Here is a 22695-nt window from a genome sequence, read left to right on the forward strand (position 1 = left end):
TTTCTAATTCTTGTGATTTCTTCTTTGACTCATAAATTGCTTTAAAACTTTTAAAAATTTCTTTCTGTTTGTGAATTTTCCTGTTTTCCTTCTGTTATCGATTTCTAGTTTCATTCCACTGTGATCTAAAAAGATTCTTGGTTGATTTGTCTTTTTAAATTTATTAAGACTTGTTTTACTGCCTAACATGTAATCTTCTAGGAGATTCTTCCATGTGCCCTTGAGGGAAAATGTGTATTCTGCTGTTGGTTTGGATGTTCTGTAATTATCTGTTAGGTTCCATTGGTTTATGGTGTTATTTACATCTTCTATTTCCTTTTTGATGTATCATTATTGAAATCTGAGTATTGGAAACATTATTATTATAGAACTGTCTGTTTCTCCTTTCAACATCTCAGTGTTTGCTTTATATATTTTGGGGCTCTGATGTGTGGTTCATATGTTAATTTCATGCTTTAAGTTTTCTTACATCAATTCAGGCCACAACCTTCTTTATATTCTGAGTATATTTTTAGATTTCCACAATGTTGACGTGAGATGCTGTGGTTCCTTCCCTGCTGTGTGGTATTTCTTTGTACAACTATATAACTGCAGTTTTTTCATTGTGCTGTGTCTCTCCATAAACGTCTTTTTGCTTTGTTTTTTTTTTTTTTTTTTTTTTTAAACTGATGCTGGGGATTGAACCCAGGGCCTTATGCATGCTGAGCAAGCACTCTACCATTGAGCTACACCCCCCCCCCAGATGTCCATATACCTTTTGAAATCGGCATGTCAGGTTACACACACACACACACACCCTACTAAGATTTGATTAGCATTGTATTGTGTCTAATTGACATAATAACAATATTGGTTCTTCCCATTCGTGGGATCTCATTCTGTTTAAGTCATCTTTAATTTTTCTCAGTGTTTTGCAGTTTTCTCTGTATAGGTCTTGCACCAATTTTGTTAAATTTACTTCTAATTGTTTCGTATTTCTGGATGCTCTTCTAAGTGTGTTTGTTTCTTTGGTTGTTCATGGAGGGAGGGATCAATCTCCCAATCAAACCAAAATTGGTTTGCTGTTGATTCTGATGATGCCACATTCATACAGCAAAAGGATGTGAGGAGGTTCGTGCTCATACAGTGGGCTTCATGAGGCAAGCAGTACAGGCACCCAGGCCAGCGCAGTTGGCTCAAGCAAAGGGAGGAGCAAGTGTTCCTGGATTCTATAGTAGCCACAGTGTGGGGCCAAGGTAAAGACACCTGTATGCAGAAGGAATGGGGTAATTTGAACTTCCACACTCATACATGGGGCAGGAATGCCAGGCAAGAATTGGGGGGGGTGCATAGGCGTGGGAGCTGTAAGTGGTCAGACATCAAAAATGGGGTCAGACTCTTTATTACAGTTTTTAGAAGAGTTAAATTTTTTAGAGCAGTTTCGCAGCAAAATCAAAAGGAAGACAGAGTTCCCATAGAGCCCTCACACATGAATAACCCCTCCCCCATTTTCACCTTTCCTCTCCAGAATGGTGCATTCATTATAGGTGACAGATCAGCCTGATGTGCATGATCATAGAGATGTACGCGATTTATACTAGGGTCCCTGGTAGTGGTGTGCATCCTATGTCACTATGTATAGTGATATCTCTATGTATGGGATAGAGCAGTTTCACTGCCCTAAATCTTTTTTTTTTTTTAAAGAGAGAGTGAGAGAGGAGAGAGAGAGAATTTTTAATATTTTTATTTTTTAGTTCTCGGCGGACACAACATCTTTGTTGGTATGTGGTGCTGAGGATCGAACCCGGGACGCATGCATGCCAGGCGAGCGCGCTACCGCTTGAGCCACATCCCCAGCCCTGCCCTAAATCTTCTTTCTGCCCTCCCCCTCATCTCCACCTTTCTCCCTCAAACCCCTGGCAACCACCCATCTTTTTACTGTCCCCATGGTTTTGCCTTTGCTAGAATGTCGTATTGTCAGAATCATACAGCATAATTTGCTGATTGCACTTAGGTAACCTGCATTTAAGTTTTCTTTATGCCCTCTCATGACTTCAGGGGTCATTTCTTTTTAGCAGTGAGTAATTTGCCATTGTCTGGATGCACCAGTGTGTTTATCCATTCGCCTGCTGAAGGACACCCTGGTTGCTTCCAAGTTTGGACAATTATTAATAAAGCTGCTGTAAACGTCCATGTGTAGGTTTGTGTGTGAATGTGTGTTCAGCTCCTGTGTGTAAATACCAAGGAACGCAATTGCTGGGTTATTTGGGAAGAGTATATTTAGTTTTATAAGAAATCGCCAAGCTATCTTCTAAAGTGGGTATTACATTTTGTATTTTCTCCAGCAATGAGTGAGAATTTCTGTTGCTGCATATATTTGCCAGAAGTTGATGGCATTGGGGTTCTAGATTTTGACCATTCTAATAGGTATGTAGTTAGTGGTACTACTTTTCTTTTTCTTCTTTTTTTTTCACTCAGGACTGAACCCACGGGTGCTTAACCACTGAGCCACATCCTCAGCCCTTTTTATTTTTTGAGACAGGGTCTCCCTAAATTTCTGAGGATGGCCTTGAATTTGTGATGCTCCCATCTTGGCCCCCTGAGTCTCTGGGATTACAGTCATGTGTCACCACGCCCAGTGTTAGTGGTATTTCATTCTTGTTTTAATTTTCATTTCCCTGATGACCTATGATGTTAAAGCATCTTTTCTTATGCTTGTTTGCCACCTGTATATCATCTTTGGTGGGTTATCTATCAAGGTCTTTGGCCTGCTTTTAATAGGGTTTTTATTAAAAGGCTGGGGAATGTGGCTCAGTGGTAAAACACCCCTGCATTCAATTCCCAGTATCTCTTGAGAAAAAACTATATTTGTATATTTTGGATAATAGTTCTCTATCACATAGGAATTCTGCAAATATTTTAGTCCAGTCATTGACTTGTCTTCTCAATTCTTGACAGTACCTCTGCCGAGTACAGTATTTTTATTTTAATGAAGTTGGGTTTATCAGTTTTTCTGTAATGGATTTTGCCTTTGGTGTCCTATCTGAAAAGCCCTTGTGAAACCCAAGGAAATCTAGATTTTCTTCTGTTATCTTCTAGGGGTTTTATGTTTTGTATTTTATGTTGTACATTTAGATCTGTGATCCATTTTGAATTAATTGCTGTAAAGGAAGAAGAAGATCCACATCTAGATTGATGTGTGGGGCCTTGGCTGTCCAAGGGCAACTGACTGTATTTTTGTAGTGTACACAGAATATATACCCCATAGCCACGCCCCAGTTCCCACCTCCTCCAGCCACATCCTACCACTTCAGTTAATCCCATCAGGGATCAATTTACTGATTGATTGGGTTAAGACCCTTACAACCCAATCATTTCTCCTCTGAATCTTGTTGCATTGTCTCACATGTGACCTTAAGGGGGATACCTCACATCCAAACCATAACAGCAATAAAGTATGATATTCATTTTATTTATGGGGTTTTTGTAGATATTCTTTATCATGTTGAAGCTCCCTGCCCATTCCTACTTCACTGAGCTTTTTTTGGATTGGTTTTGTTCTCATGAACAAGTGTTTGATTTTGTCAGATGCTTTTTCTGCATGTATGGTTATGATGTGAATTTTCTTCTTTAGCCTCTTGGTGTCATGGGTTACTTTAATTGCTTTTCAAATAGTGAGCCAGCCTTATGTACATAGGACAAATCCCCACTTGACTATGATATTTAGTTCTTTTTATGTATATTTTGTTGAGGTTTTTTAAATTTATGTTCGTGAGAGATACTGGTCTATAGTTATATTTTTGTCTGGTTTTGGTAGTGGGGTGATGCTGGCTTCGTAGAATGAATTAGGAAATGAAAGCAGAATGACTATCTTATGAAGAATGATGGAGAATTGGTCTACTTTTACCCTTAAGTGTTTGGTAGAAGTCGCCTGAGAGCCCTTGTGGGTGTGATACTTTCTGTGTTAAAATGTTAACTATTGATTCCATTTCTTTAATAGACATTGTCTTATTCAAAGCATATTGTTTGCCTTTCAAGAAATTGGCCATTTGATCTAGATTATCTCCTTTATGTTAAAAGATGTATTCACTGGGGGTACACAGAATCTTTTAGGTGTATTTTTCAATTTAGTAAGCTAGAGTTTTGGTGGGGGGAGTTGTTTTTCCTTTTAGCGCTTGGCTAGTGTTCCATTGCCTTCTGGATTGCATGTTTTCTGACAAGAAGCTTGCTGTCATTCTTACATAAAGTCCTCTGTTTTCATCTGGCTACTTTGATGGGTTCTCTCTTTATCTTGGAGTTTTAGCAGTTCAACTCTGACGTCCTTGGAGGCATTTTTTCTTTGTGTTAATCCTGCTTGGGATGCTTAAAGATTCTGGAATCTATGATGCTTGTCTTGCACTCATTTTGAAAAAGTCTCATCAGTTTCTTCAAATATTTTATTTGTTTTGGTTAGATGTACATGACAGTAGAGTGTATTTTGACATGTTATACATACATGGAGTATAACTTATTCTGATTATGTATAACCACAACAATGGGATCCTAATGTGGCGTTTCAAAGGTCATGTATTCACCTATGAACATGAAAGTTATGTCCAGTTTATTCTACTGTCTTTCCTATTCCCATCCCCACTTCCCTTTGTCTAATCCAATGAACCTCTATTCTTCCCTCTCCCTCCTTCATTGTGTGTTAGCATCCGCATATCAGAACATTCTGCCTTTGGTTTTTTGGGATTGGAAAATATCACTTAGCATGATAGTCTCCAGATCCATTCATTTACTGGCAAAAGTCATAAAGCAGTCATTCTTTTTTTATGGCTAATTTTCCAGTGTGTGCATGTATGTGTATACATATATACATACCACATATGTTTGTGTATATGTATGTGTATGTATGTGTGTATATGTTCGTGCGTGTATGTATGTGTGTGTGCGGATATATTCCACATTTTATTATCCATTTGTCTGTTGAAGGACACCTAGGTTGGTTCCATAGCTTAGCTATTGTGAATTGAGCTGCTATAAACATTGATGTGGCTGTGTCACTGTAGTATACTGATTTCATAAGTCCTTTGGGTATATATCAAGGGATGGGGTAACTGGGTCAAATTGTGGTTCCATTTCAAGTTTTCTGAGGAATCTCTATACTGCTTTCCAGAGTGGTTGCAACAATTTGCAATCCCACCAGAAATACTATGAGTGTACTTCTCCCCATATCCTCGCCAACATTTATTGTTACTTGTATTCTTGATAATTGCCATTCTGACTGGAGCGAGATGGAATCTCAGTGTAGTTTTAATTTGCATTTCTGTAATTGCTTGAGATTTTGAACATTTTTCATATATTGACCCATTTGTATTTCTTCTGTGAAGTGGCTGTTTAGTTCCTTTTGCCCATTTATTGATTGGGTTATTTATTTATTGTTTTTTAATATATCCTACAGATTCATTCTGTATATGAGGTGGAGGTGGCAAAGATTTTTCTCCCATTCTGTAGACTCACTCTTCATGTTCTTGATTGTTTCCTTTGCTGTGAAAAAGCTTTTTAGTTTTATACTATCCCATTTATAGATTCTTGACTTTACTTCTTGTGCTTTAGGAGTCTTATTTAGGAAGTTGGTTCCTAAGCCAATATGATAGATAGTTGGGTCTACATTTTCTTCTAGTAGGCTCAGGGTCTCTGGTCTAATGCCTAGATCCTTGATCCACTTAGAGTTGAGTTTTGTGCAGGGTGAGAGATAGGGGTCTAATTTCATTTTATTAAGTATGGATTTCCAGTTCATTCATTTTATATATATATATATATATATATATATATATATATATATATATATATATATATAAAAATATAATCACCTTTGTCTAGTATGAGATAACTGTGTTTATGTGGGTTTGTCTCTGTTTTCTATTCTCTTCCATTTGTATATCATTTTTCAAATATTTTGTCTCCCTTTTGTGGTGCTGGGTAAGCACTCTACCACTGAGCTACACCTGCAGTCCCCCCTTGTTTTCCCTCCTCTCCTTCTACCCCTCTTGGATCCCAGTTATCCATATTTCAGATGGTTTGATATTGTCCTTAAGCTTCAGCTGTTCTGCTCTCCCCCTTTCCCTCTTCTGTTTACCTTCAGATTCACTGACTATTTATCTCCAGTATTATATTTTTTCTTGAATTTCTGTATAGTTGCCAATGTTTTGCTCAATTCTGTTCAATATGTTGCCCACCCTTTTTACTAATCTTTTATAATGTTCATCTTGGTTCTTTTAATGTCTGAAGGTTGTAATATCCAGTGGGTCATCCTTTGGTCTGGTTCTGTTGACTGTTTTCTCTCTTGACAAGGAGTCATTTATCTTTTAAAAACTTTGTATGGAATACTAGCCTCACATGTTTAGGACAGTGGAGGCTGAGATGGATGGTTTTCCTACTTTTTATTCCATCAGGTTGTTAGTTGGGAGTTGAGCGGTGGGTGCTGCTCTGAGGGGGCCTAGAGGCTCTTCTCAGTGTGTCTGCTTTAGACAGGACTGTGAGGAGCCCCTGCCTTCTTCCTCCTGTGCCTTGGCACAGAGAAGAGAAAGGAGGACTCTTCTCTGTATTCTTACCCTGCCTCTAGTGCTAGGCTGTATTTATGAGGTACAGGGTTCAATGTAGGGCTTATCAGAATTTGCTTGGGGGTTCCTAGTTCTCGTAACTAGGTCAACTTCTGTATTGGGAAGACACATTGGGCCTGTACCTTATGGGTGGGCTTTCTCCAGTATTGTTACTGGAGGTTGTGAAGGCACACCCTGATTCTTTTCTACTGAGTATGTTGGGTTTGAGTTTAACATTGTTGTGGAAGAGACCCTGCAAATACTATTGCATTTTCCCTGTCAAAATTCCAGTAGTATGCTACAGAGTGATCTTTTAAGAGTGTCTCTCTGACCCTGTCCCCTTCTTAAAACCTCTCTGGTGCTCCTGTGGTCCCTCAAGTCAAAGGCTATGAGCTCCACAGTCTGGGGACCCTTCCTTCCATTACTTATGCCTTGTTCTCCTCCCTGGCTCCAGAACATCAGTTTTGGAAGCAGATTTTTTTTTTCCCTCTATCACTAGAGAAAAATACCATGCCTGGTGGGGGTTTGGCAACTGTCTCCAGTGAACTAGTGTAGGTGCCTTTGCTTTCCCACCCTGGAAAGCTCTTTCTTCTGCCTTCCAGTAGACAGACTTTCGGCCTCCTGGTTCATGCACAATGTCACAGGAAAATCTTTTCAGGGCACCCCTGCTGCTACCCAAGCCCTGTGATCGTCGGTCCTGGCTGGCATACTTCGATATGGAATTTTTTGCTCCTTCTCAGTTGCCCTTAGAAGTGACTATGGGTGACTGCTGGCCCCAACCAATGCAGAGCAGGCCCTTGGTGACCTTCCAGTGGACTTTTGCTGTCCCAGTATGGCCACACCAGCTTTGGTCTGATTTTTGCACATGCTCACAGATTAGGATGCTTAAAGCCCCTTTTCTTGTCCTAGGAAAAGTGGATTGTCCCATTCCCCTCCGTGGACAGGAAGACTTGAGCTGAAATATGTGGCGTATCCTTCAAGGCCGGAGCCAAGGGTGCTTGGGCCGTCGGGGAGTCCTGGCATGGGCAACCCTGGGGCAGCCAGGGCCTCTGGGTAGCAGAGCCCGGACTAGCACTGGCTCGCAGATCGGGGATGAGCACAGCTACGTGGTGGTGGGCTCAGGCTCGGCGGGCTGTGTGCTGGCCAATCGGCTCACCGAGGACCCTGCAGAGCGGGTGCTGCTGCTGGAGGCAGGGCCCAAGGACGTGCTGGCTGGGAGCAAGCGGCTCCTATGGAAGATCCACATGCCCGCGGCCCTCGTGGACAACCTGTGTGATGACAAGTATAACTGGTACTACCACACAGAGCCGCAGCCGGCCATGGACAGGCGTGCACTGTACTGGCCGCGTGGCCGCGTCTGGGGTGGCTCATCATCCCTCAATGCCATGGTCTACATCCGCGGGCACGCTGAGGACTACGACCGCTGGCAGAGCCAAGGCGCTGAAGGTTGGGACTATGAACACTGCCTGCCCTACTTCCGCAGGGCACAGAGCCACGAGCTGGGTGCCAGCCAGTACCGTGGCGGCGATGGCCCACTGCGTGTGTCCAGAGGCAAGACAGGCCACCCGCTGCACCTGGCATTCCTGCAGGCAGCACAGCAGGCGGGCTACCCGCTCACTGACGACATGAACGGCTTCCAGCAGGAGGGCTTCGGTTGGATGGATATGACCATCCACGAAGGTAGCGTGGGTCCCCGCTGTCCTCACCTCCTAAACTGTACTCTATCACGGCCCATTCTGTCTAGCCCTATTGGGATCAGTAAGTGTGGTAAAATGGTATTGGGGGAAAGTAGGTGATACACTGGCCCCCAGATGCTACAGAATGTACCCCAATACCAGAGACATGGCATCACTTTGGCCCTGGTGGTGTGGACAAGGGATAATGGGCTTCTTGGACCAAGAGCTCAGAGTTTTCTAGAAGAGGAAATTGAGGCACAGAGAGGCATCAGGAGCACATGGCCCTCTTCGGTGGCACCCTCTTTCATAAACTGGGATACTGACCCAGAAGCGTGTAGGACAGAAGCAAGGCCAGGGCTCAACTCAGGGTCCTGACCCCTCTGTCATCCTGTTAGGGTAAAAGATGGTTTTCCACCTGTGCCCAGGGGACCTCGGGTAGATATCGACTTGGGCAGGGCTTCAGGGCTCAACCTTACTTTGAAGACAGGCCTTGCACAGTCAGAGGCAGGACATATTCACCATTTCCCCAGCCTTCCAACAGTGTCAGGGAAAGAACAGGGGCTATACTTGATCTTGCTCTGTCTTGCAGGCAAGCGCTGGAGTGCAGCCTGTGCCTATCTGCACCCGGCACTGAACCGCCCCAACCTCAGGGCTGAAGTCCAGACGCTTGTGAGCAGGGTGCTGTTTGAAGGCAACCGTGCTGTGGGTGTGGAATACATCAAGAATGGCCAGAGCCACCGGGTGAGTGAACTACAGCAGGGCCCCTGTTAGCTCAGAGCACAGGAAGGGAATGTGCAGTGACCTGGCAGCCTGTGCAGAAGTCATGCCCTCCTCCCCAGCCACATGCTCTTGTCCCTCTGATGAGTGACAGAAGAGATGGATTTCCTCTGCCTCATAGGGAGGCTGTGGCTGGTAGAGAGGAGGAAGATCCTCTGGTACCAGTATGCCATGCCGACCTCAGGTTTATGCTAGACGTTTTAAAACCCATAAATGAGATTGAATGCTGTGCTGCTGCAGTGTGCTTCTCTCCACTTACCAGGTTGGTTTGGCTCCATGCATGCATGCTTTTACTACTTGAGTGACTGTTTTCATTCACCTCATTTAAATGCCCCCATCTGCTTTATTTTTTTGCTACTTGGGACGGAACCCAAGGAGTTGGGCACACTAGTTGCTATATCAGAGCCCTTGAGATAGGATCAGAGTTGTGGAGGCTGGGTTCTAAGCTGTGATTGTCAGCCTCCTCTGTTTTTAAGGCCACTGTTACAGAATGTTCTAGAGCTAGGTCCATGATTTGAACATACCCTGAGTGCACTTGCAGGTTACTTTCAAATGATGACACAGTGCACTCCCCCTTTATTCCTGGGCCTGTGAGCAGGATCTCTAGGGTGGTGACTGCAGCATCCTCATGCCCAACATGAGTACATCCCAAGGCCATGTTCTTGTGGCTCTGGAGTGGGGTGCTGGTCGGTGAGCTGCGAGAATAGCTGGCTCTCAGGAGATATGACTGGGTGGTTCTTTGCCTCTTCCAGGCTTATGCCAGCAAGGAGGTGATCCTGAGCGGGGGTGCCATCAACTCTCCACAGCTGCTCATGCTTTCAGGCATTGGGAATGCAGATGACCTCAAGAGACTGGGCATCCCTGTGGTGTGCCACCTGCCTGGTGAGCCCCCCACACCCTTACTACTTCCAGAAACTGACACATCTTTCCCATGAGCCCAAGGGTCTCCAGGTTGCCCTGGACATTCCTGACCCTGGGCATGGATCCGTAGCCAGCCCCTCCCACTTGGACAAGGCAGGCAGCTTCAAGAGAGGGCTGGAGTTGCAGGAAGGGTGGCTGAGACACAGGGGCCAGACAGGAGCTGGCTTAGAAGATAAGTGAAAGGGGGACAGGGTTCGAAGCCAGCTAAGCCTCCATGGTAGCCATTTTCCCTAACCACTCCCTCCCGTTCTAGGAGTTGGCCAGAACCTGCAGGACCACCTGGAGATATATATCCAACAGGCCTGCACCCACCCCATCACCCTCCACTCAGCCCAGAAGCCCTTGAGGAAGATCTGCATTGGACTGGAATGGCTGTGGAGATTCACAGGTAGGCAGGTTCCTCTGTGACCTTGGTAGCTGTGGGCATTGTGCTCTCCTTCCCGAGGAGCTAAGCAAGGACTCTAGGCTTCAGGTTTCCATTTGAAGCTGAACTAGGCCCTTTACCCGAGCCCTAAGCTCCTGCCTGACAGACTGGTATGAGGGCCTGAAGCCCTTAGCACAGTGCCCACTCAAGCAGAATGCTCAGGTGCTGCCCTTCTTATAGGCAGATGGGGATGGACCCCCACGTGGAACAAGGCAGAGAGAAGACCTTGGTACTGGGCTGCAGAATCGGCACTGCCTCAACCAGGGGACCTTTCTTGGAAATCCTCCCCAGCTCAGACTGTTTCCCACTCCTTTGCTATACCCTGAACCAGGTGGGAGGGGCCAATAGGCAGCTGAAGCCCCCATTAGGCGTACGGTTGATATTTAAAGCTGTGGTGTGGGTGAACCCACCTGCGGCAGCTATGGATAGAGCTTAGGGCCAGGAGGATGGGGGGAAGGTACCAGGAACAATTGTTCTGCCTGCCTTATCCTCTTCTGATATTCAGGGTACGGAGCCACATCCCATCTGGAAACGGGTGGGTTTATCCGCAGCCAGCCTGGGGTCTCCCACCCAGATATTCAGTTCCATTTCCTGCCATCCCAAGTGATTGATCATGGCCGGGTCCCCACCAAGCAGGAGGCTTACCAGGTGAGCTCAGGAGCCACTGCTAGGCAGATTCCTCCTCCCCAGTATGGGGCTTTCAGACCCTTGTCCTCCAGTGGCTCAGTGTGTCAATGGGGAGAGAAAAGTGGCAGCCCAGAATCTTTGTATGGAAGGGAGGAGTTGATCAGTGTGAGGAGGGGGCTCTGGGGTCCCATCACCAGCCATGGGCAAGACAGGCTGTGTACCAAGGAGTGTAAAACTGGGAGGGAACAGGGATTCCTGGAGGTAGGGTGAGATGCAGGCCAGACGTGTGTCAGACTGTACCTGTTCTTAATTGATGCTGGCTTACCCCACAGGAAACCAAGGACTGCTCCAAGCTCCTGTGTTGGGTTGAGGGAGGTCAACGTCATTGTCTCCTCTGAACTCTCCTAGGTACATGTGGGGCCTATGCGGAGCCCAAGTGTGGGCTGGCTCAAACTGAGAAGTAAAAATCCCCAGGACCACCCAATAATCCAACCCAACTACTTGTCCACAGGTAATTCAGGAGCTGCTGGTATCTCCCCTCGACCTAGGCTGGATAAATGCCTTTATAGGATCCTCATGTGTCCCTGCCCTATCACCCTAGGCCATAAGCTTGGAGGCACAATGTCCTGGGCCAGGTGAAGTAACCCCAGCACCTCACTTGGCAGGTGAGAGGTGCAGGGACACCTGGCAGTGTGTGAGCAGCTCACCATACCAGGCTTGCCTATTTGCCAAAATGAGCGCCTCTGTTGCACAGAGCCTGCCTCTGCTACCATGTGGCTGTGAAAGCCCCCAAGCCAACTCTGGGGCAGAAGCTTCCCATCTAGAATGGTTGTGGGCAGGTGATACACACCTGGTGACTTAGTCTTCCTTCCATGTCTGTGAACTTTGTCCCCTGTGGCTGGTTGAGCCTCTGCATACCTGGAATTTTCCAGAGAGGCCAGCATGGTAAGAGGAAGGGCCTCATTTTGTCTCTTCTCTACAGAAACAGATATCAAAGAATTCCGTCAGTGTGTGAGGCTGTCCAGGGAAATTTTTGCACAGGAAGCCCTGGCTCCCTTTCGGGGGGAGGAACTCCAGCCAGGAAGCCACGTTCAGTCCGATAAGGAGATAGATGCCTTTGTGCGGAGAAAAGCTGACAGTGCCTACCACCCCTCATGCACCTGTAAGATGGGCCAGCCCTCCGATCCCATGGCCGTGGTGGACCCAAAGACCAGGGTCCTGGGGGTAGAAAACCTCAGGGTCGTTGATGCCTCCATCATGCCCAGCATAGTCAGTGGCAACCTGAACGCCCCCACAATCATGATTGCAGAAAAAGCAGCCGACATCATTAAGGGGCAGCCTGCACTCTGGGACAGGGATGTTCCTGTCTACAAGCCTAAGACCTTGGACACCCAGCGTTAAGACAGCCACTGCCTCAGGATGACCAGAGAGGCCCCCAGCACGCTGACAGGACCAATCAGACACCCTTCCTCCAAATGTTGCCAGAAGCCACCTGGAACACTGGGACCTAGGTAGCCCTACTCGGTGGCTGAGAACTGGATAATGTCTCAGGAAATGAGACTAGTTCTAGTCAGTATGTCAAGTTGTTCTCCTCCAGCATTTTGATATAGTCCTTTGGGGGAAGGCCACTGTGCAGCCTGGGACCCTGCCTCCTGGAGGACAGCGGAGGTGATAGGGAAACGTGAACTGCCACATTCTCGTCCTGTATCCATGTGGTCTTCTCCAACGCGGGGTCCTGCTGCCTTGAGCAGAATGCTTTCTTCCAGGCTTCCCCCTAAGAGGACAGGGTGGTTTGCCCAGATGTGGTAAGTTTGCACTGAGCCCCCCAAGGAAGGGTATCATCCTGTGTCTTGAGCTTTACCCGAGGCTGCAAGTCATAGGAGTTAGCTCAGCCCAGGCTGGCACCGAATCCTGAGGATCCCTGGGCAGAGGGAAAGTTGCCATCTGACTTTTGTCTTTCCCTAATCCTGATTTTACTGTCAGAGGGAGGGCCACCTCCGTAGTGTTCTGATTCTTATTAAACAGTCCCGATGAAAGGCTTTCTGGACCTCATTCAAGGAGGGAAAGGCACTTTGGTCTTATTACCAAGAAACACAGACTCCTAGAGCCAACCCCACATACCAGGTCACCTCTTTGTCAGGAAAGCTCTGGCTGCTTCCCAGGGCTCCAGTACAGAGACGGCAAATTCTTATTCTCTGGACGTTCATGGGAACCGATCAGAATGGTGCTGAGAGTGATAGAAAAGCAGCTAAGTACAAGAAACAGTAATCAGTGAAGATTTGAGTTTTAGGAGGGAGGGGGATAGCTACCAGGAGCATTTACAAAAGCTCTTTGATATTTAATATATATAGTAACTTATTTTTGAACTGTGACACCCCATAGGCTTGCGAATGAAAAGAAAAATCAATTCAAAATGCCTTTAGTTAAACCGTGCAAATCTTCCATGGATAGGAGGGAAGGAAAGTGTTGTGGAAACCTGCAGTGCTGGGCCCAGGATAAGGAGGGGGAAACCCAGGGGTTCCAGGCAGCTCACAGATCTTGGAGGCCCAATAACTGCAACTTAACATTTCTGAGAAAAACCTTCCAGAAAGGTGGACAGAAAGAAACCATCATACATATTCCTTTTAAAACTTTAGGCAGTTCTGGTTTAATCTTACCTGTATTTTTTTCTCTGTTCCAAGAGAAGATCAAGAAAGAAGATTCTAGATCTGCTAAGAGATTTCTCTTCAAAAGTTAGAGGGTCCCCTCAGCAGCCATCCATCCTCTGGGGACTCAGATGGTAGCTAGGTCACGTGCTACCATCCAGTCAGAGAGGTGGTGTTGATTCAGGGAAGGGTACGTTTTGGTTGCAGGGCTGACTGTGAATTTACTGACGTAGATAGGGCAGCTGACAAGTCATTTAGTTCCAACATCTCTGCATCCCATGGTGTCTCAGTCTGAGACAAAAGCAGCTGTATCTTGAGATAAGCAGAGTGACATGTGATAAGAGCCCATCAGGCCCCTCTCCTCCTTTCACATGGTGAGGCGGTTTCCACATAATCGCACAAGGAAACACATTTCAAGAGATAAGACAGCAAGTGTCATGTGTCCAGAACCCACAAAAGTCAAACCAGGAAACTGCTGTTGGGGTTCAGGCACAAGGTTGACTTGAAGAGTTCCTCACATGAGCCCTGACAGATGTGGCTGCTGCCACAGCACTGGCCCACATCCAAACAACAGGCTGTCTGGAAATTCCACTGCCACGAGGAAGAGAGGGCTGAGGGAGCCCAAGTAGGCAGGACAGTGCTCACTTGTGGGGAACCAGGCCAACTTCAATGGCTGAGCCTCTTGTCAAAAAGCTTATCATACCTAACAGCAGAAGACTGCTTTGCTGAAAGAGTCAGAAGGGTATCCATGGCCAGAGCTCTGAGGAGCCTCACCTCGTGGAAGATGACCGTACTCGCACCACGGGAAGAATTACTGATAGGAGGGACAGATGGAGGAAGGGCCAGGAGCCTCAGCCAGCATGACTAGAAATGGTGAGTGCCAGGAGCGGAAGTTGAGGTGCCCCAATGCACAGCCTTTCCGCTTCCACTGCAGGATAATGATTTCCATAAATTCAAATAGATTCTTCACTCCAGCCAAACCCTAACCCTCAGCCCAAAAGTTTTCATATTTCCACTTATAAACTAACATGACATCAGCGCTGAGACAATTTTTGTTTCTTCCCCCTTGAAAATCAGAAAGATACCTCTCGTTCATGTGTCCAGATATTCTCCAGCCACCCTCCTCACCCCATTCTGATGGCAGAAGCCAACACCCAAACCTGTTCCTCCTTCCACACTGCCCTCCCAGGCCCTGGAGGGAAGAAAGAACCTTTCTAAAAGCCACAGTTGGGCCTTAAGTTGTAGGTCAGGCGCTGGTGTTCCGTATGTGCTATCAGCTCTGTGGCTAGCCTTTTTTTTTTTTTTTAAACAAATAAATGGTCCACCCTATAAATAAAAGCCTGTAGGAAAATGCAATTGGCATAGACATTTTAGACTGTGAAATAAACATCTCTGGCTTCTTTGAAGAATGGGGTCCCCTAGTAAAGTGGGTGAGCATCCAGCTGCCATTGCCCCAGGCAGGCAGAGCCACAGCTTGCAATGAGTGGCTTTCAGTCCCCCCAAATCCACCCCTCCTGGCCTTCACTCAATTCTGCAACACACCAGAGCTAGGACCTGTCACCTGGCCAAACGGGAATCCAGCTGTTTGGGAATTAGAGTCCACATGCTGAACAATATGGTTCTCACTGTTGATTTACAGTTGAATCAAAATCGCCATTTCTACACAAGGTTAAAGAAACATACTATTCCTGAGAATACAAAACCGTTTGGGGGAGGGTCCAGAAAGTAGAGATATTAAATCTTAAAACTCTCCTAAAACAAAGGGAAAAAACCATGCTCTACAACTTCAGATTTTTCTTAAAAAGAGAAATTTAATATGAGAAGTTGGACCAGGCTTAAAGCAGACAGATACCAGGAAGTGGTGCAGCCTTTATCAACGCCAGCATTTAAGTACTGACTTCGGAAAACACTTGTCACCTGTTCCAGAACATGCAGTCCTGGGAGGTGATTTTGACCTGATGATGTGCAGCCCCACAGTAATACCAAAACCCAGTGGAGACAGTCCAGATAATGTTGACAGTGGTGTAGCCCTTTGGGAGAAGTGGCGCTCTCTGTGGCTGGTGTTACCATGGGCATCGAAGGAGCTGAGGACGAGGAAAAATCTACCTGTGTGCAGAGCTGCCCCGAGAGCGCCTGCCCCGCAGCTCTCACTGGCCAGGAGAGCTCCCGAAGACAATGAAATTATTACGCAGTTTCATTCTGAAGAACAGTTTGCATTTTAATAAAAAAGGCTTTCTGTCAGGAAATAGTCATTTACAAACCTTGAAGTGTTTTTGCCCAGATCTGGAGTAAGAATGTCTTACGAAGAGGTTTGTGAGGTCTTTATAACAAAGTGTTATTTACAAAAAAAAAAATTCTGACAGTTTGTCTATGTACTAGTTAAAAAAATTTGAACCAAAATTGCTACCTGTCTTTGTGATTGCAGGGAATCCCTGCCAAGGTCACGTAATGACGTTGGAGTGATTCTGTTAACAGAAAAGGAAGCCTTGACAGTTCTAATGATCCAAAACTGGCTTTTTCCAGGACGTACAGTCAGAGTACATTCTCATGAAAACTTCAGCCCTCATTCAATTGCATATAAAAGCCCTCAAAGAGAACACAGCACAGCAACATTTTGTAAAAGGCAACAGCATAATCTGTACAGACCCCGACATTCTGACCCTAAGGGTCACCACAGTGCTCCTCCGTTCCCCCACCCCAGCACCACCAGTTCCCAGGGCACTGGAGCAGACATACTACTTTCACCTGTGCAATTATTTCTGCAGCAGAGTTGCAGAAATGGCCTGTGTGGGCAGCTGAGGCAATAAACCTATGCCTGCACCAGGGCAGAGTAGCCCAGCTTGACCTACTCTGTAATAGACTTAGAGGGTTATTAAAGTAAAACCAAACAGATAATTGCAACCCCTGGTGGATAAAAGTACCCTATCAAAATCATAGAATTCTTGCCCAAAGAAAAAAACTGCAAGTAGTCATCTTATATACTTATGTAAAGACAGGTTTATAGTGACTCAAAATATTTTAGAAAAATTTCTGTAGTGTCAAGTTCTTTCAAACTCAAAATTTTACCCCCAAAGGATTTTCACTGAATATGTGAGAATTGGCTCTATTTTGTCTACCTTTCTATAGCCCAAGTAAAAATACTAGTAATTTCTAGATTTCAGTGGGGAACTATAATTGTTAGGACCCATGGATATTGCTGCAGTTCAAATACGGTACAATAATTACAAAATATAGACCATCTCTTTACAAATACAAATTGTAATATATTACAAGTCATGTACAGTAAATCTATAATTTTTAAACAAACTAGTGTATCTAAGTTTACCTGGTTGCGAGTGCATTATTATTCCAGTTTACAGTTGCCCTTAAGCACGACAGTCGGAACTGACCATCCGAGTGACGTTCTCTTATGTAAACTGGCATCATATAGCAGAAAACCTTGTCTATGAGGTCCCACTCCCCTCTCATGATGATCGCTGGTAGCGGGGTTCTGACACTGTCCTCCAGAACAGCTAAACAGGAACCAGGAAGCAGTGTGTTTGGGGTATAAAAATGGATATGCTGGGCCCAGTGAGTGTCTGATATGCTAGACTGATGGCTGAGGTAATGACAAGGTGTGGTGATCGTCATCACCTTTAACCTTCCCCACCGCTCCTTCGGGCACCCTGGGTACGGTGAGACTTGGACTCCCCTGGCAGCACCCATCTGGGTGGTCGGGAGGAACTGCTCTGGCCTTACCCGCCCTCGCAAGAGGACCAGATTTGCCTTCTGCTGCTGGGCTCAGCGCCTGGCGCACTGCTGAGCTCGCCGCTTGGAACCTGTACCTACCGGGTTTATGGCTTCCTTGAGGCATGACATCACTTGTACAAAAGTCTAATTGAATATTTACTCCCAACTAGTGCCTAAACTTTCTAACTACGAGGCACTTTTCCCCCACAAAGGCTGGAGCTGCTCTGCCCCTGCTGAGGCTACAAGGTGGTGATGCAGATCATCTCATCTGCCAGGTCTTCCTCATCTCGTCCAAGGTCTGGCTCTTCGTCACTATAGCCTGGACCGAAGTCCTGGAACTCATAGTCCTGCCGGTGTGAGGCAGGACCCAGATCCCCGTTGGCCCGAGGACACACGTTCCCGTTGAGCAGGGTGCTGGCTGCACTTTCCATCTCATCAATGGTTAGGTCACAAGCATCGGCGATTTCATGTTTTGTAGCCGACACAAATTTTGGATCTCTGGCGTAGCGTCCTAAGCCTTCAGATATCAGGACCTGTACAAGATACAAGGTGGCATCAACATATCATGGCTTTGCTGAGGGGGAGAGGTGGCAGAAAAAGCCACTCAAGTGCTAACTGCATGATGTGCCATGGGGACCTCGCCCAACCATGTTTCCCAGACCTCACAAGTGACGACTAAGTGTGAATGGCTTTAGCTTTGAAAACATCAGGAAGCTGAAAAGCCCCACACGGCTCCACAGTGAATCCGCTGGGGGAGAATAGGGTACAGCCTGGCAGCGCCGGGGGAAACGCTCGCAGGGAGCTCAGTGTAGCTCATCTATGAGATCTAGCCGTTTCCGCTCAGGCTTTGCACACCATTCCTCCTATTGAGGAGTGTCAGGACTGGGTGGACAGGCTCTGGCCCCCTCCTGTGGAGTGTGGCTGGCTGGCTCTCCTGGCTCTGCCTCTGCTCTCAGGCCCCAGTGGCTGAAGTCCATACTCACTGCCTCCACCAAGCTGTCTGCGCTCCTCTGCTTGTCACTGTTTTTGTTCCGAAAGCTGCTGGGGACAGTCAGGCTGGCTGGTGTGAATGTCCTATAGGAGATGTCAGGCTCATCTGTGTACCAGGAGCTGCGGTGCAGGGATGGCAGGCTGCCATTGACCTGGTCCAGGGACTCTGACCTTTCCACCTGGATCAGGGGGGTGTAGCACGGCGTCCAGTCCCGGTATGGAGGGGTTGCTGGAGGGGTGGCCCATGACCGGGTTGAGTGGCTTGGTGAGTACTTCTGGGCTTTACTCGAATCCAGGCCTGCAACTGCCATGATCTGAGGAGAGACAGGAGAGTGGGGAGGAGGAGGCCCTGAGAGGCTGGGTGCTGCTTCATAGGCAGCCTCTCCCAAGGACACAAGAAAATTAAGTGAGCTGTCAAAAGAACTGTGGGTTCCTAACAGATGTGTTTTCTCTTACCCCAAGTCATTCCTAATGTGTTTCCTATTACTGCACAAGGAGTTTTGTTACTATCATGCAGTTGCTTCAGAATGACGACGAATCGGGAAGCTGAGGTGTGTGGACATACCACCTGGTCTCTCTGGGTTTAAATACTGGAGGATGTTCAGGCAAAAGCAAGGAGTCCAGCTCACAGAGGAAAATAGCTGGCTTGCTCCTCTCCAGTACAGCTCACCCTGTGCCCAGCAGTCCTCTGTCCTGTGGCACTGAGCACAAACCCTGCTTCCTACAGCTTTACCAGAGCAGATCCGCCTTGGGATTCCCACAGTGCAGAGGGACCTGAGCCTGTGGGTAAACAGCACAGGTTCACCCAATGGAGGCAGCTGAGACAAGACCAGGGTCTGGTTCACATGAAGCACATGCCCTTAGAGACCTCCATGCCTACTAGAATCATAACATCTGGTGGCTTGGATCTTCTAAAGGTTTGTTCTTTGTCCTTGATGACACAGAACAATTAAAAATTAGCATTAAAAGTGCAAGTAGAGGGCTGGGTGTGCTGGTGCACTCCTGTAATCCCAGTGGCTAGGGAGGTTGAGGCAGGAGGATCCCAAGTTCAAAGCCAGCCTTAGCATCTTAGTGAGGCCCTCAGTAACTCAGCAAGACTCTCCCTCAAAAAATTAAAAAAGGGCTGGGGATGTGGTATAGTAGATAAGCACCCCTGGGTTCAATCCCCAGTATTCACCCTGCTCCCAAAAACATGCAAGCAGAGAAGTGAAAAGCTGGCAGAGACTGGACTAGAAAATCTGAACTGGCTTCACTGAGTGTTCATGTTCTCAGGACCCTGGGTTAAGAACCCTGCAAAGATCTGTCTCTACCAATGGACTGGCTGAGTGCTAGAAAGTCCCTTGACCACCCTGTGCCCCACAATCCATGAACAGACATATGGTGAACCATACTCTTGTCCTTGAGGCAGAGCACCAGTGAGTGGGTGCCACAGGCTGCCTTGTGCCCAGCTGCCTTCCCTGTGGGCAGGGAGTTCCCTGGGCCATCCCTGTGACCACAGAACTCCATGACTGTGTCTTAACAGAGGAACTACCTCTCAGAGCAGATAAAGAACAGCGGCAATTTGGGGGAATCTGGCAAGAGGCTATGGCTCCCTGAGACAGGGATTATCCCAGCCTTTTCTTCAGTGCCAGGAAGCTGGCACTGGATCAGACAGGGCCCAGCTTCCCCTCCCGTGGCACTCCTGTGGAGTGGGCTGGAAGATCTATCGGGCAGGGCTGCTCCCAGGACTAGACCAGATTGTATGTGAAGGTTCTCTCTGTCCCTCCCTCCCTCTGGGTGCTGGCAGCCAAGGGAAGGGTGCATCCAATGGAACCCAGGCAGAGGAAGGCCAGGTGGGTGGCTCACCTGCTGCTGCATCAGGTGCAGAGGCAGGGCCGCTCGGTGTGGCAGGGCAGGTGACGGTGGGACCTCCTCCTGGCTGCTCTGCCGGCGCAGGCACTCAAAGTTGAAGGAGGATCTCCGGTGAGCTGGGAAGTCAAAGCACATCATGCATGGTGAAGCGGGTTCTGCCAGGACAGCATCTCTTTGCAATAGGGGTGGCCCCGGATGTTGAACCCGGGAAGCAGCACACCGTCTACTTGGGAGAGAGGTGTAGTGAGGTCTCGGTGATGGAAGGGGAAGATGAAGGAAGCAGCCTGACTAAGTTTTGTTGTATTTTTAAAAATAAAAATGTAGTAAGTGTTCATCTGTTCTAGGCAGGCCAAAGGACATCCAGGTTGGGTCAGCAGCCCCGGTCACACATTATCATGGAGAACAAGCACATGGAATCTAGAATTCCAGACCTCTCCTCACTGTCCCTGTTTCACCTTCAGACACAAGGCCTCATGTTTGTGCCTCTCAAGGAAGGGATTCTGCCTGCCCCATCAGCTCAACCACGCAGTGAGCACACATTATCACTGGATGTGGACCCAGCCTCCCAAGAGCCAAAGAATGTGGCCATCCTATTAAGGAGCTATTTTGAAGGGAGGTTCACTCATAGGTTGAACGATGACAAGGCGACTTGTAACTTTTAACTTCATAGAGCCCAGGAGATCAGGCTGAATCCGAGGCCCTTTCACTGAGCAAAAGGCCTTTGTTCCACCCTCATGGGGCTGCTGCAGGGAGCCCACCCGTGGTCCTCCAGGCAGCAGCTGCATCATTTCCAAGTGCTCCCTCTGCTTTCCAAGCTCACAGGGAATTTCTTGGCCCCAGCAAAACTCCACATGCTCTTAATTCCTGTACTGAAAAACCTCAGGGTCTGGCCTTGAGAGGCCTGGACTGCACGTGAAGCTCTAGAAACTGGAGTCTGTCATGAAAGAGGCTGAACCCTTGGCTGGCCACTGCCCAAGGGAGAGGAATCAAACAGAAGGCCACAATGGGCCAAGCTCAACACCCTCTGAGGGCTTGCTGGGGCCTCCTGCCTTTGAAAGCCTTCCCTCCACGCACCACCCAGGGGATGGGCCTGTTAGTACAACCTCTAGGAGAAGTTCAGGTGGGACAGGAAAGTAATAATCCCTCTCATGCATATGGTACATTTCCATGTCTAAAACCGGTTCCCAGATCCTCTCATCTGGTGTGCTCTGCATAACAATCTCTTGAGGAAGGAGTCATCCCATGGTGGCTGAGAACACAGGCCAGAGGAGCTCAATTTTCTCCCTGCCCAAGGTCTGAGCTGAGGGACAGCAAAACCAAGCCCCCTTATAGGTGAGGAGGGCAGCTGCTCCTGCCTGCCCAGCCCTTCTCCGTGGCTGTGGATGGGGTGGTGGGCATCCGTGCACATGTCCATGGGCCATCTGTGTGGGTGAATAAGCAAAGGCTGAGGTCAAAGGAAGGCAGAAGACACCACAGAGACACAGGGGACCCTCTACCCAAGCTCACCTGCACACACTTCATCTAGTATTTATGAGAAACAGAATGGCTCCGTTGAGCAGCATGTGTTTGTTGCTGAACAATTAAATATTAACCATGGAAATGGGTCTGATTACATGGCCCAGCAGGCTGTGACAGCTGGAATGAGGCACAGAGTCCCATGCACCACCCAATCACACTCTTCGCTGTGGGGGCAGCAGGCAGAGTCGGGAGCTGCTGTCTCAGTTATTTTTGGTTACCGATTAGAGTCCTGTTCAAAATTAAGCTTCATTCCCCAGAGACACCAGAAATGGATATTCTTTTACCCATCAAAACACCCACATGTCCAAAATGAAACTGCCCCACCAAAAACTGGCAGGGCCACGGCTGCAGTTCTTTCCCTAGCCTGAGATCTTTGCTTGGGGTGACCCACATCTGACAGTGCTAGTCATGGCACTTGCTGCAGGAGGAAAGCAAGGAAGTCCCCCCTCAGTGGGACAGGCTCTCTGATCCCAGAATAGGAACATCTATCCTGGAGGTGACTACCAAGGCCATTACCTGCCCCTCCCTGAGAGGGAGGGAGGGAAAGGAGATTAAGCCCTGGAGGGACCAGAAGAGGGACTGGAGGAGAAACGGACACCAATAATCCCCAGGTGCTCCTCAGAGGCAGGGCTTGTAGACAGGCCCTGGGCAGGTCCAGCTCTGTACTGAGCCAATCCTGCCCTCTCAGAGACAGATCTTCAGGGTGGAGTGGGGCAGAGCTGAGGATAACAAAGGCACACGTCTGTCTTGCCCAGCTCTCAGGACAGACCCCAGGCTCAAGGGCAATGCGGCGCCCACAAGAGCCCCTTCTCCAGCATTGGTGTGCAATTTTAGGGCAACAGCCTGCCTCTGTCCTCAAGAAGAGCCACGGGCAATGCTGAGCAGCATAAGCTCCATCAAGGGTGCGGTGACAGGAAGGCCAAGGCCCTCGCAGCATCCGAGAGGCTGGCCTCGAGGACCATTGGACCCTGATG

The 22695-nt window shown here is 47.7% G+C and overlaps 2 protein-coding genes across 2 annotated transcripts in view; one reads left to right on the plus strand and one right to left on the minus strand.

The window, feature by feature from the left end:
* CHDH (choline dehydrogenase) overlaps positions 1-15513 on the plus strand; it is a 32457-nt gene extending 16944 nt beyond the window's left edge. Inside the window, exons 3-9 of the mRNA XM_081284248.1 lie at positions 7473-8243; positions 8829-8980; positions 9769-9898; positions 10191-10325; positions 10867-11009; positions 11397-11499; positions 11971-15513. Of these exons, the coding sequence (XP_081140374.1) occupies positions 7526-8243; positions 8829-8980; positions 9769-9898; positions 10191-10325; positions 10867-11009; positions 11397-11499; positions 11971-12389 (1800 nt within the window). The 5' untranslated portion in view covers positions 7473-7525 and the 3' untranslated portion in view covers positions 12390-15513. The remainder of the gene's footprint in view (positions 1-7472; positions 8244-8828; positions 8981-9768; positions 9899-10190; positions 10326-10866; positions 11010-11396; positions 11500-11970) is intronic.
* CACNA1D (calcium voltage-gated channel subunit alpha1 D) overlaps positions 15512-22695 on the minus strand; it is a 324288-nt gene continuing 317104 nt past the window's right edge. The window contains exons 47-49 of the mRNA XM_081284245.1: positions 20198-20319; positions 18346-18666; positions 15512-17895 (exon numbers count right to left, since the gene is read on the minus strand). Coding sequence (XP_081140371.1) covers positions 17602-17895; positions 18346-18666; positions 20198-20319 — 737 coding nt within the window. The 3' untranslated portion in view covers positions 15512-17601. The remainder of the gene's footprint in view (positions 17896-18345; positions 18667-20197; positions 20320-22695) is intronic.

Source organism: Spermophilus citellus (genome assembly GCF_964194105.1).
Source record: "Spermophilus citellus genome assembly, chromosome: 3".
Lineage (NCBI taxonomy): Eukaryota > Metazoa > Chordata > Mammalia > Rodentia > Sciuridae > Spermophilus > Spermophilus citellus.